We start from the raw sequence: 13757 nt of genomic DNA on the forward strand, positions 1-13757 counted from the left end.
TGAAAATTTCATGTCATTAGCACCTCTAGTAATATATTTACTGAGAAAAATGGTGACGTGTTCAATACTTATATTACCTGCTGTATGTTTGGTGTCATTTAAGGTTTGTGTTGCTCTTAAACAGTGAATCAAAGGGATTTTTACACCCTACAATTAACAGRTTGGTTTTAATAAACATTATATAGGGCACATGTGTCCAACTCAAGGCCTGTGGGCCCGATATGGCCTTCATTAACATTTTATGCGGCCCCAAAGCTAAAATTTTGAATGTGAAATACTTTCAAGTTTCCTATCGCATGAAATTCAAAATTCTTTTATTGGTTTTTAAATGAATGAATGGTTTTATTTGTTCGGGACAGTGTGCGATAAAACATAATTTGATGCATTGCACCAGATTTAGCCTAAGGCTACATCTGTAGCCCCATCAAACAGTAAACACAAAACAACATCCAACAATAAAATAGAAAAAAGAGAGGAAAAAAACAGAAAAGTAAAAATAATATAAAATAAAACATTTTGTTATTAAAAAATACATAAAACACCCCACCCCACTCTCCAAACATAAAATCATGTCTATTTCCACCCCACCCTCCAACCCACACAACCAGAAGCAACTCTAAAATCAATTACCCAGTGCAATTCAACTATTGCAACATTGGGTAGATTTAAGATATTTTTTAAAGATTATTTTTAAAACTAATAAAAGAACTACAGGTTTTTACTTGATCAGGAGCAGCGTTCCACTGAGCGATGGCTTTAACCAAAAAAGCTGCTTGACCAAAGGCTGAGCGTTGAGCAGGAACTTCACAGTTCTGCCTGGATGTGCTAATTTATCACAAAGAAACAGCTGCACGATAATAAACAAATTTTTGCAAACAGATTGGTACTAAACCGTTTAAAATTTTATACACTGTTTCCATWTTTGAGAAAACTAAAATTCTCAAAAGAAAAGAAGTTATGTTTCTGCACAATCTGAMAATGATGGTGTCTTGTTGTCAAATATTTTGAGGGCCTGTTCAAGACTCTACAGGTTTTATTACTGACAAAATGGTTTGTCAAATGGCCTGGCCCAGCTTATCTTCAGAACCTTCTGCATGACTGTTCCTCTTCTAGAACACTTGGGTCAAATAATAAACTGCTTTTACATGTTCCCAGAACCAGACTGAAAGGCAGAGGAGACTGGTGCTCCTAATTTGTGCAACAACTTACCATTTAATATTAGATCTGCCCATAATCTGGAACACTTCAAATCTCTTCTGAAAATTATTTTTATTCTCTGACATTTTTTATAAGGGTTTACATTGTAATCTATGTGTCTTGTCTTTAATTAATTTTTTTACTTCAATATGTTTTTATCAGTTGTTGTATGAATGCTGTACAGTGTGGTGCAGTTGACTGCTATTTGTTTAAGTGCTTTATAAATAAAGTTGACATTGACACTGACATTCAATGCAAGAAAACTAAGTTTGAAATTTACTGTAATCTTTGATTTTGGTGTGAAAAGAGCAACAGAAAATCATCTTTGTCTTTTTCTGTATTATGTTCTGATTTTTAAAATAAAATAATTTGATCTTTAGTGAGTTTAGTCTTTTTGTACCTGCTTTGCTGGATTGTGATAAAATGTATCTTCAGAATATAATACATGAAAAATTTGTTGATAGAGAGTAAAGCATAAGAAATGAATGCTAATGATGAAATTTCATATTTTTTCTTTATTTGTTGGGTGATGCATTCTCTATTTACTATATAAAACATATTTTGAAAAAGGTAATTTGTAAATCTATAAGAATAATTTGTTATATGACATTTATTCATTAAATATTGACAGAAATTGGCCCTAGGCTTGGAGCAAGTTTTGATTTTTGTCTCCTTCGTTTAATTGAGCTCAACACCCCTGATGTTGGGGTTAAATAGCTTTTTAGTAAATTATAGTTTTACCAAACTTGTCACTGTCAAGCATTTAGTCTGAGAGGCACTAAACTGCATTGTGATAACATAAACAACAGTTTAACAATGCATGGAAACACATTTTTTATATATAAAGACAACAAAATTATAATTTATTTGTTTAATTATGGCAGAAACAGCTGGTTAGTTGGACTAATAATGATAAACTTTTTAGTTTCTCTGAAAGGGAGACTTTCTAAAGAAAACTCAAAGTGCATTATTCAGTCTTAAAAGTTAAAAGAAACTGTGTGTCTAGATTTATTTCTCCTACTGACTATTTAATCTGCCTCATCGTTCGGTGTCACTTCCTCTGTCGAATATTAATGAACAATCTGATTTTTTTTTTTACCTTTTTGTAGTCATCAGAATCTCCACTGGCTCGTCTGAAACACAAGGAAGTGTTTTAGGTTCTGCTGACAACGTTCCACGCTACAAAACGTTTCCCAGCTTGTTCTGTAGAAGGAAACATGATTCTCACCGATGGACTTGCTCTTGTTTTTGTGCATAAGGCAGAGGACGATCAGGCTGAGGATGAGGAGGGCCATGAAGGCCATGGCTCCTCCTGTGACGATTCCAAACATGGGAACCTCCACACGAGACTGCAGGAACTCTGCAGAGAGACGGAGACTTAAAAGAACTCTTTCTTTTTACAGCGTAATACCAATAAAATTTATCATTTTAGTTCAAGTTGGCAAACAGAAAAAACAACAAAAGAGCAGAGAAATTATAACATCCATCACTTCCTCTGAGCTTTCCTACCATATTTAACACATCTGTACAATTATTAAGAAGGGGAATTGCAGGTTTACAGTGGTGAATGTGAAACAATATTTAGTGGGCAACAAAGTTTTCTGTCTGTGTCTTTGTGTGTCTGTCTGGTACCAAAATATCTCAAGACTAAGAAGGAATTTTTGGTCATGAGACTGTGAGAGTTTCACTAAAACTCTAAAATAATCTGGTTGTACAGCTACAACTCATGAACTATTGGCATTAACTTATTTTATGATGGTTGCCACGTCTACTCAACCTTTGAAAACCGTAAATGGCTTTGAACTTGGTAGGTTTTAGAAATATTGAATTAAAATTTGATGTGGTAGAAGCTGAGGCATTCACAAAACCTACTCTGCGTGATCTTGCAAAAATTACGTAAGATTGTTAATGATGTTCAGGGTTTGACCCATAGAGAAAAACGTCACATTAAATACAGCAGGTAAAATAAGTATTGAACGAGTCAACATTTTTCTCAGTAAATATATTACTAGAGGTGCTAATGACATGAAATTTTCACCAGATGTCGGTAACAACCCAAGTGATCCATACATACAAAGAAATCAAACCATAAATGTCCAGAAATGAAGTTATTTGTAATAATGTGGAATGGCACAGGGAAAAAGTATTGAACACATGAAGAAAGGGAGGTGTAAAAAGGCATGGAAAGCCAAGACACCAGCTGAACTCTCTCAGTAATTAGAAAGCAAGCCTGCCCCTTGTCAGTGCAAGTTAATATCAGCTGGTTCAGTCCCAAATGATGGCCATGTATCACACAAGAACCGTCTGATGATGGGTAAAAGTAAAGAGCTCTCTCAAGACCTTCACAACCTTATTGTTGCAAAGCATAATGATGGCATCGGTTACAGAAGAATGTCTAAACTTCTGAAGGTTCCAGTGAGCACTGTTGGGGCCATAATTCAGAAGTGGAAAGAACATTATTTCACCATAAACTGACCACGACCAGGTGCTCCTCACAAGATTTCTGACAGAGGAGTGAAAAGAATTATCAGAAGAGTTGTCCAAGAGCCAAGGACCACTTGTGGAGAGCTTCAGAAAGACCTGGAATTAGCAGGTACGTTTGTTTCAAATAAAACAATAATTAATGCACTGAACCACCATGGCCTGTATGCACGCTCACCACGCAAGACTCCACTGCTGAAGAAACAGCATGTTGAAGCTCCTTTAAGGTTTGCTGCACAACATTTAGACAAGCCTGTGTAATACTGGGAGAATATAGTCTGGTCAGATGAGACCAACATTGAACTGTTTGGATGCCAGAATACACATCATGTTTGGAGGTCAAATGGCACTGCACATCAGCCCAAAAACACCATACCAACAGTGAAGTTTGGAGGTGGGAACATCATGGTGTGGGGCTGTTTTCAGCATATGGTACTGGCAAACTTCAAATAATTGAAGGAAGGATGAGTGGAAAAATGTACAGAGACATTCTTGATAAAAATCTGCTTCCATCTACCAGGATGATGAAGATGAAACGTGGCTGGACATTTCAGTAAGACAATGAGCCCAAACACAAAGACAAGGAAACTCTCAGTTGGTTTCAGAGAAAGAAACTAAAGCTGCTGGAATGGCCCAGCCAATCACCTGACCTGAATCCAACAGAAAATCTATGGAAAGAACTAAAGATCAGAGTTCATAGARGAGGTCCACGAAACCTTCAAGATTTGAAGACTGTTTGTGTGGAAGAATGGGCCAAAATCACACCTGAGCAATGCATGCCACTAGTTTCTCCATACAGGAGGCGTCTTGAAGCTGTCATTGACAACAAAGGCTTTTGTACAAAGTATTAGATAAATTTCAGTAAGTGTGTTCAATACTTTTTCCCTGTGCCATTCCACATTATTACAAATAACTTCATTTCTGGACATTTATGGTTTGATTTCTTTGTATGTATGGATCACTTGGGTTGTTACCGACACCTGGTGAAAAATTCATGTCATTAGCACCTCTAGTAATATATTTACTGAGAAAAATGTTGACGTGTTCAATACTTATTTTACCCGCTGTAACACTTAAATAATTCTGTGTTATATGAGCTCTATGGTTTGGCCAAAACAGCTACAAATTTGTCATTTTTCAGCTAAAGATCTTAGTTCAAAGTTCTTGTTATGCAAATCTTTAAAAAATGTTAAACTTTTCATCTATTTTTAATTCTATTCTGTTCTCTGAAAGTTTTTAACTTCTAGAAAGTAAAAACACATTTTTATTTATGTTTTACAACCCTACACTATATGCTAATTAGCTGCAGCTAATAGGTAGCTAGTAGGTAACCACCATCACCTGAACACACCTACTGCTGGTGCCACAATCTACACATAAGTCATATTATTGAAATAAAAAGGAGCCTTTTCGTGGTTAATTTTGATTTAAAAACATTTTACATTTAGCTAAATGCTATACAACATAATGATGCATTACACTTGATAGCAGGGCCACATTAAAGAGCTCACACAGTAGCAGGAGTATTTTGGTAATGAGAGACTCTTGGTTACTTAAATTACACTTGGTAGGAGGTTTTGGTGAGAAGCCATGACACTGCCTCTGTAGTGTTCATCTGACACCTCATTTTGCAAACGTTCGTCAGACGAGTGAAAGATAAACTGGTTCCAACAGCCTTCATGTTTGTGTCATTTCCTGGTGCAGCATAATTGAAAAGACACAAATTAGACAAGACAAAGTTGCAAATTGTACAAATTTGCAACTTTTAGATTGTAATTTTACATAGTTAACAAAAATGAACTGTTTTAGATCGACTAAAAAAGATGCAACAACTAAGTGTTGTTTTCAGTGTGACGGCTACAGACCAGCTATCTGACAACATTTCTGCTTTTGTAAAGATAATCTTCAGACCTGCTCATGATAAGGGAACCATAATCGACTGGCTTAGTAGCACCTGGCTGCTATAAATCCTTTATTTGCAATAAAAGCAGTGAGAATGTATTGTGCTTATGACAGTTTCTGTATTTCGTCACAATTTTTGTGGAATAAATCTTGACTCTGTGAGGTTTGGTAAGGCTCAAAGGTAAATGTTTGTGGGTGTACGTTCTGGTGTTCGACTCACCAGCCAGAGAGAGGTTGCTCTGCACCGCTCCCACACTGTTGCTGGCGTTCAGTGTGATGTTCCCTGATGAACTACTCAGCGTGACCCTCAGCGTGTGATTGGTCAGCCAGGGGTAGCTCCGTGAGTCCATGATGAGGAAGTCTGAGGTGTTAGCCACCGGCTGGCCCGACTGGTCGACAAAGGTGATGGTGGCGGGGGGGTTGGACCGCACCAAGGCGAACAGGACCAGGGAGAGGCCGGGGTCTGAGGTTTCACTGTAGTGGGCATTTATCCTGAGGATCTCTGGCCGGACTGAGACACAGAGGAGAGTGGCAGCTTTACTGACTCTGCCCGCTGAAATAAGGTGGATCTACTTACTGAGATCTGTCACTCAGACTTACACTGGACATTGAGCGTGACCGTGGCGTTGTAACTTTTTCCTGTGCTGGGGTTTGATGTGACACACACCAGCTCCCTGTCCCACTTTCTGGCTTGCAAGGAGAAGGTGCTGTTGTGATGGGTCCCAGGTCTCGAGATCTCGGAACCTTTGCGCCGCTTCAGCACCCGACGGCCCCGGTTCTGGGGCGGCTCCTTCTGCTGCTCTCCATTCAAGTACCAGGTCAGCAGAGGGGGGGCCCGGGGGTCCCAGCCGTCTGACTGGCAGTTGAATCTGTGTGTCATGTTCTCCTGGAGCGTCACAGCTGCCTGGTGTCGCCCGTCGATTTTTGGAGCTGGCTCAATTTTACCTGCGGTTAACAGCAAATAGCATTACTGAGAGATAAATGAACCAAAAGAGTCAAACTGTGGCATAGGCAGTATAGGCCAATACTAGTGGCTCCGTCCATCTAGGGGGCGCCACAAGTGGGGGACAAAAATATATATTTTAATACTTTTTATCAGAGTTGATGTAAGGATTCTGATGGGATTAGTTTTACCTAGGGACCACGCGCTGTTTATAATAATTGCGGAGATTGTATGTGTTGCTATTCCCGCGTGAATCGGCCATGTCAGTAATTTGTAAATAGGCGAATAGGCATCTCTTTAGTTTAGACCAAAATGGGTGGGATCCAATATGTAATTAGGTGTTTTTTTTTTTTTTCCTGGTTGCATTTTTATTTGCTGTTGGTGAAGAATGGACGCTGCATTGGGCAAGAAAACCCTATCGACCCGTAACGTACGGCATCGAAAAGAAAAGACCGAAAAGAAGGAGCAAAATCAGATGCAAATGGTGGCTCACATTATGCATTGCATTGTGCGGTAAGAATAGATATTTTTCTGTTTGTAGCTTTCTGGCTGCCGCCGGCAGTAACTCAGCACCGCGATGTGACTGTAAGGCAGCACGTTAATATCTGTAAATTTCAGCAAAATCTCAGGCTTCGGTCATCTTCTGCAAATACGCCACATAAAAGTAAACAGTGAGTAATTTGATCATTACATGTGGTCCTCAGATAAAGGTTATTCTGTGCAAATAGGGCTTAAGTCTGTAGAAAAATCACTGGTTACTCAGGTTTATGTAGGTACTTTGTTTGGTGTGTTTCTCAGCTGCTTTGTTACTACATGAGGTTATTTGGTGCAGAAGATATTTTGTGATAAAAATATGATACGGTCACATGGCGCTCAGTGTATAAACAGAAATGAAAATAAGGATAAAGATTTGAGATGAAATGTGTTGACAAGTCCTGTCCTGAGTCTGGTTTTCAGTGCTCTATCTTCATTAAATACTGATTTTATGTTGTTTTATTAATCCCAAGAATTTAAATGGCTGGAAAATACATAGTTTTAGGTTGATCTTTCACAACATTTTACAGGAAGTTGTACTCCTCAAACCCCCCTAGAACTGCTTCACTCCACTGCTGCTCGTTAACTTGAACAGGTGTTCCTCATTGCTGCCAGCGGATGTTGGCAGGTATGAGCTAGACTCAAATGATTATATTAACTACTTAATTTGGACAACCTGGTTTCTAAAAGTAAAAAAACAACATCAAAGACAAAACTATATAATTTGGTATCTTAAAATTGTCAGTGAGGTTTAGAAAGCTGTACAAGGGGTGCCAAATTGGCTAGGGGCGGCCCTGCTAATTCAAGATGGTCATCACAGCTAACGGACCTAAGGAAACGTAGCACAGGTGTGATAACTTTGACCAAAGTGTCAAACCTCCTCTGCATCCTGACCGAGAGTCATACCGGTGTGAGTATGTTGAGTGTAGTGACGTCACAGGAGAGGATTGTACCAAAGTGATCTTGTGGGGTTCAGTATCCCATTTTTTTTTTTGTAAAATAAGTTTTGATATTTACAACGATCAGTTTTCTGGTTAAATTTCAGTCGATATGCAAAAAAACAATCCGGCATCACACTGAAGTATTAGGCATTGACATCAGTCCTACCTGTCCAGGACAAGGCCAGTGTGTTGAGAAACACAACAGCTGAGCCTGATGTCCACACTCTGAGACACACACTCTTCATACTGGCCAAAGCACCGGCACACAAGCGTGCCTCTACCTGCTCAGACAAGAAAATAACTCATTATCGTGACAATTCTTTTCACAGTTACACAGAATTAAACGTGAGTTTTAACTATAACAAAAAATCTGAAAAAGTTGGGTAATTTTTAATGTAAATAGCAGCATTCAATGATCTGCAGTTTCTGATAAACCCACATTTTCATCAAAATGAACACATGAAATAACCAAGAAATTCTATTATTTTGGAAGAAAATACGGTCATTCTCAAATTAGTGCCTGCAGCACATCTCAAAAAGGTTGGGGTGGTTTTAGGGGTGCAGTAAAAGTAAAGTGGTACAAATAGGAAGCAGCTGGAAGAGAATTTTGCAGCTGATCGGGTTATTGGCAGCAGGTCAGTTAAAGGGATGGGTATAAACATTAGCATTTTAGAAAGGCTGGATTTCTCAGAAATAAAGAAGGGCAGAGGTTCTCCAGTCAGAAAAAAAAATGCATCCAAAAACAGTGGAACAACTTTAGAATAATGTTTATGTTAATATAAAATCATATGTGCTTCATAATAAAATAAAATAAATAAAAAACAATAATCTGGATAAATCTCTGAGCCTAAAGGAAGGCTGAGAGTCGATCCTGGATCTTCAGGTCCTCAGGCAGAGCTGCATTAAAGACAGGTCTGGTTTGGTTACTAACATCACTGCATGAACTCTGGAACACTTCCACTAATCACTGTCTGTCGTATACAAATGCTGGTTAAAGCTCTATCATATAAAAAAAACAATAAACATGTGTGGGCCAGTCACCAATAAGTAAATAAATAAAATAAAATTTTAAAAATGTAATTAAATCAAAATAATTTTTTATTATTTTTTTAACAATGCATTGGCCTTGAACAAGGAGCACCACAGAAATCAGGATAAATAAATAATAAAAAAAACTATATATTTTGATTTGAAAATAGATTTTATAGCATTTTTGAATTTGAGTTAATGATTTAATGCAGCGAAGTAAACAAACTTAAAACATGAAAAGATAAAAATACTTGTTCTTTCACAGAATGTTTCCCTTAATGTTTTCCTGGATGTCCGACTCCAGAGATTTTGGATTTGAGTAACTGAGGCCTCAGAGTAATGTTGTTGTTGCGAAGCCTTGAAACAGACTAAGACAAAGTGGAAAACTGTTCTGATTAGATAAAAAAAAAATATTTTATTTAATTAATTAATTAATTTATTTTTTGATGCCACATAAAGAGAAGACGAATCATCTGGCTTGTTCACAGCACACAGTTCAAAATCCTGCCTCTCTGATGGTATGGTGGTACATTAGTTTCTATTGCATGGGCAGCTACAGATCTGAAAATGCATCATCAATACAGAAAAGTATTTACAGGTTTTAGAACAACATATACTCCCATCTAGACAATGCCTTGTAATTTTCAGTAAGTACTAAACCTAATATTGCATCATTACAACAGCATGGCTGTGTAGTTAGAGTCCAGCTGTCAGACTGTGTCACATGAAATCAGAACCTCTTATTCATGTAAACCATTTGATGCATCATGAGAAAAAAATCCAGCAAATGTACAGACTGTAAACATTCAGTTGTAAACAAGATTCTACCCAAACTTTATGAGAAGTGTTTCTGTCAAGTTCTTTTTTCAAAAAAAAATACAGGTTTAAGAGATTTGCAAATCACTGCGTTCCATTTTTATTCACATTTGACGCAATGTCCCAACTTTTACAGATTTGAGGTTGATCACAATTTCTAACCAAGTCCATTGTTCAAATCCTACCTGGAGGCTCGATTTAACAAAGATTTCATGGTGTTATAGTTTTTAGGAACAAGCGTTTAAAATTGTTCCAGTTCTGCTGAAGTATTTTTGATGGTTGTGCAGCAAAGACAAAAACTATAATCTTGTTGAAATGGTTGCAATCAGATTCTAGACACTGTCACTGTTTAATAATTCACTGTTTTTTTTTTTTTTTTGTAGCTCTGATCTGCAGAGCAGGCCTTCATCACGTTAAAGCAGCCTGCTCGGATCAGTGTTCACACACAGGATGTTTAGTAATCTCTAGATCTCGCCTGCTGTGTGTGGGTCACGTGACGCGCCGGGGTACCCTGAAAGAAAGCAGGAAATGAGCCATGAATGTCGCACATGTAAACTCATATTCATTAGCTGCTAGAAAGATGCTGACAGCTGCCCGGCGCTCTGGAGAAGGATGCTGATAATCAGAGCGAATGGATGGATTTACACGTGTCAACACCTGGTCAGCCTGCATGCAGTTCTCCTGCTGACATTCAGAAGGAAGAAAGCCTCGCAGAATAAACACAGCGCTACCTCAGTCCTTTGTGCAGATTTGGTCCTGATTCAGCCTGCAGGAGCTCCATGGCAGAGGAGGAGGAGAGGAGGGATGAGAGGCAGCCTTTCCCCTGACTCGCTTGCTCTCCCATCTGCGTACGCTCACACTCGTCCACACAAACACACACACACACACACACACACACATGCACACACATCACCTGCTGGCTCCCTGCAGCATCCGACAGCCTCCAGCAGCAGCTTCCACTGGCCGGCTGACGCAGGCAGCCGCGGCGTCGCCACTCCGAGGAGCCGAGGAGGGAGGGAGACGAGGAGTGAAGGCGAGGAGAGGAGCCGAGGAGTTCACATGGAGTTGGGCAGGGAGGACGTGATGAGTGGGCTCAGGAGGATAAAACCAGCTGGTGTGGAGGAGGAGGTGCTTTACTGTAGCTTAGAGATGGGGAGTAGATCTGTGAATTATAATAAAAAAAACATCAGCGTGATTAGTGTGAAATGTTTCGAGAGAACAGTTTCTGGTGGATCACACATCAGATCCTGTAATAAAGCAGGGATCTGGGTCCAGGCTGTCAGAGCTCAGCTGGTAAAGACTGAAGCTCCACTGCAGTGCAGCCATTCAGACCAGAGCAGCAGCACACAGAGCTCTGCAGCCGGCACTGAAGACTTCCTGTCATTCCATTTCACTTCCTGTTAAACCCAGCCATCACCTGCCTGTCTGACTGTTAGCAAAATATCTCAGGAACCTTTAAATGGATTTTAACAAAACTCTCAAAACTTAATCATTTAATGCACATCTATAACTGATTAAAGTTTGGAGTGAGCCCAATTAAACACGGCCGCCACAGCTAAGCAAACATATCTAACACTAAAATGAATATAACTCAGTTGATTTTACAGATAATAAGCTCAAATTTAGTGTGGTAATAGCTGAGTCTTCCTCAACTTATATTTTGAGTGCTGCAACATGAGTGTCTAAAACTTTGCCGATAACTATTAGTCATTACTGTCCATTCATGAAATATCTCACATGACAGATTTTAACAAGCCTTATTGAATTATCGAACAGAAATCCACAACTTTCTGGAGACAAACTGATTTAAGATGACGACTACAGGCAATTGACTTCAGGAAACACAACTTAAGGTCCTGTCTCACTGGACAACTTATGCCAACTTATGAACATTTTAAAGTCGTCTACATTGAAGATGGAATTGAAAAAATCAACAGGAAGCTTGTTTTTGGTTTATTAGCAATTTAGGCATAAAAAAGTTTCATAAGTTGGCATAAGTTGTCTAGTGTGACAGGGCCTTTAGGCAATAACTTAAGTCAGTTGTTATAAGTCAGTTTTATTGAGCTAAAATCAACAGTGGTAGTAACTAAGATGCATTCACTGTCATTCTGTCATTTCTCAACATAAAATGTTCTTAATTTAAATTCTGTCATGAAAGTTATACAGGTACAGTCTTAATTGTTTTTCTTTCTTGTCACACAGTTTACATGAACCATGAACAGCGCAAAGAAACCTGCAAAGAAAAAAATATATAAAATATGTATATATTGTATATTTGGCCATGCAGAGACAATCAATTCTTTTTTTAGCAACAATTTTATCATCATGTGTTGAGCTGCCTGTTCCAAATCATCGCATTATGCAGAAATGGGATAAGGTGGAGGTGTTCTCAGCAGGCAATACAGTATCTTACCTGCAGTAGACAACAGGCAGCGTGAGCATTGCTTAGAGAATCAAAGAGAATTTCGTAAGGAAAAAATCAAGCTAATTGATAGACTTACTGAAGCTACTTCAATGTTTGTCATGAAAAACAACAGTTTTAAATAATGCGAAACTTTTATGACTTTTCTGGTTTTCTTTAATCTGCAATATTTTACTCTGAAATAGGTCTCAGTCTGATCAGCGCAGCTCTTCAATGAAACCAGTCATGTCTATTCCTCCATCACATATGCACAGCAGCCATTTTGGAGTTGGCATTAGGACTTTCTAAATCAAAACTGCAACTTCAGAGGGTGTTTCCACTTGAATTTTCCCAAGATGTAAGTCAGAAATTCTGATTTCTTAATCCAAATGGAGCACACTATCACCTCTGCCAACGTTATGCTTTTAGTAGTGTTGGTTTGTCTGTCATTACTCAAACAGTTATAAATGGATTTTAATTACATTTTCAAGAAATGTCGGGTCTGTCACAAGGAACAAATGTTTAAATTCTGGTGGTGATCTGGCAACAACCAACAGCACTGTATTCTGGCACAGACAGGAAGAACCAGAGGCTGCATTTCAGTGACATTAAACTACAGCCAATCAGCATCCAGGAGAAGTTTAATCCACCAATCACAGCTCAGCAGCAGAATGGGGCCTTGGTGAAGGTGTGCACTCTGAGTGCTACTATTGTGTCCTGAACTGAAGATGTTTTACTCTCCTAAAGTAAATGTGATCATTTGACAACACCCAATTACATTAAAGCACAAGAAAACTATTTGCAAACTTGTGAAATTTAATGTTAGAATGAATCGTCACATTTTTACTCGTTGCCTTAGTTCATCATCTTGATGGGCAGGACTTACTGCGAAATTCATAAAATATATTTATCAGTTTTATATTTAATACAGTGAGCTGCAGGTTTCATTTTTCTGAAGGTTCAGGCAGGTAGTTATGCCATTCCTACATCGAAACACGTGTTGACAAATTTTTTTTTAATCTATGCAGGGAATTGTTTAAAGAAGACATACATTATTAAATCCTCCATTTTCACCTTCAAATCATTCAATTTGTTTAGATTAAGTGAAACTGAACTAAATTCCTACTTACTGTAACTCCACAAGCCCCCCTTTCATCCTTTCTCTGAAGTGTCTCAGATTAGTTCGTTTTTAATTTAAACAAGTCATGTAGCTTACTTCAGATTTCACCACGTTAAATATGTTGTCAACAGGCAAAATTGGTCAATTTTGATTTTTAGGACAGATACCAAATATTTCAGCAGGGGTTAAAAATGTGAGAATATTCTGCATACGTTTATAAAAACAGTCAATTACATAAATGTGACTTTATGCACCATGTGGGTTTTTTTGTGTGCAAAATAAAAACTTATTCCAATTAAGTTAAAGGGATCCATGATTAGTTGTAACATTAAACTTTATTTGATAAACATTTATTTTAACTGTAAAATAAAGACTGTAAAAATACTGTAGGCC

General features: G+C 38.2%; 1 protein-coding gene across 1 annotated transcript in view; it reads right to left on the minus strand.

Annotated features, from left to right (window-relative positions):
- Positions 1-11144, minus strand: part of tmem25 (transmembrane protein 25) — a 15027-nt gene extending 3883 nt beyond the window's left edge. Inside the window, exons 1-6 of the mRNA XM_014013482.1 lie at positions 10575-11144; positions 8165-8279; positions 6181-6525; positions 5801-6091; positions 2426-2557; positions 2297-2330 (exon numbers count right to left, since the gene is read on the minus strand). Of these exons, the coding sequence (XP_013868936.1) occupies positions 2297-2330; positions 2426-2557; positions 5801-6091; positions 6181-6525; positions 8165-8243 (881 nt within the window). The 5' untranslated portion in view covers positions 8244-8279; positions 10575-11144. The remainder of the gene's footprint in view (positions 1-2296; positions 2331-2425; positions 2558-5800; positions 6092-6180; positions 6526-8164; positions 8280-10574) is intronic.
- Between the last annotated feature and the right edge of the window lie 2613 nt (positions 11145-13757).

This window comes from Austrofundulus limnaeus, unplaced genomic scaffold, assembly GCF_001266775.1.
Source record: "Austrofundulus limnaeus strain Quisiro unplaced genomic scaffold, Austrofundulus_limnaeus-1.0 Scaffold102, whole genome shotgun sequence".
Classification (NCBI taxonomy): Eukaryota; Metazoa; Chordata; class Actinopteri; order Cyprinodontiformes; family Rivulidae; genus Austrofundulus; species Austrofundulus limnaeus.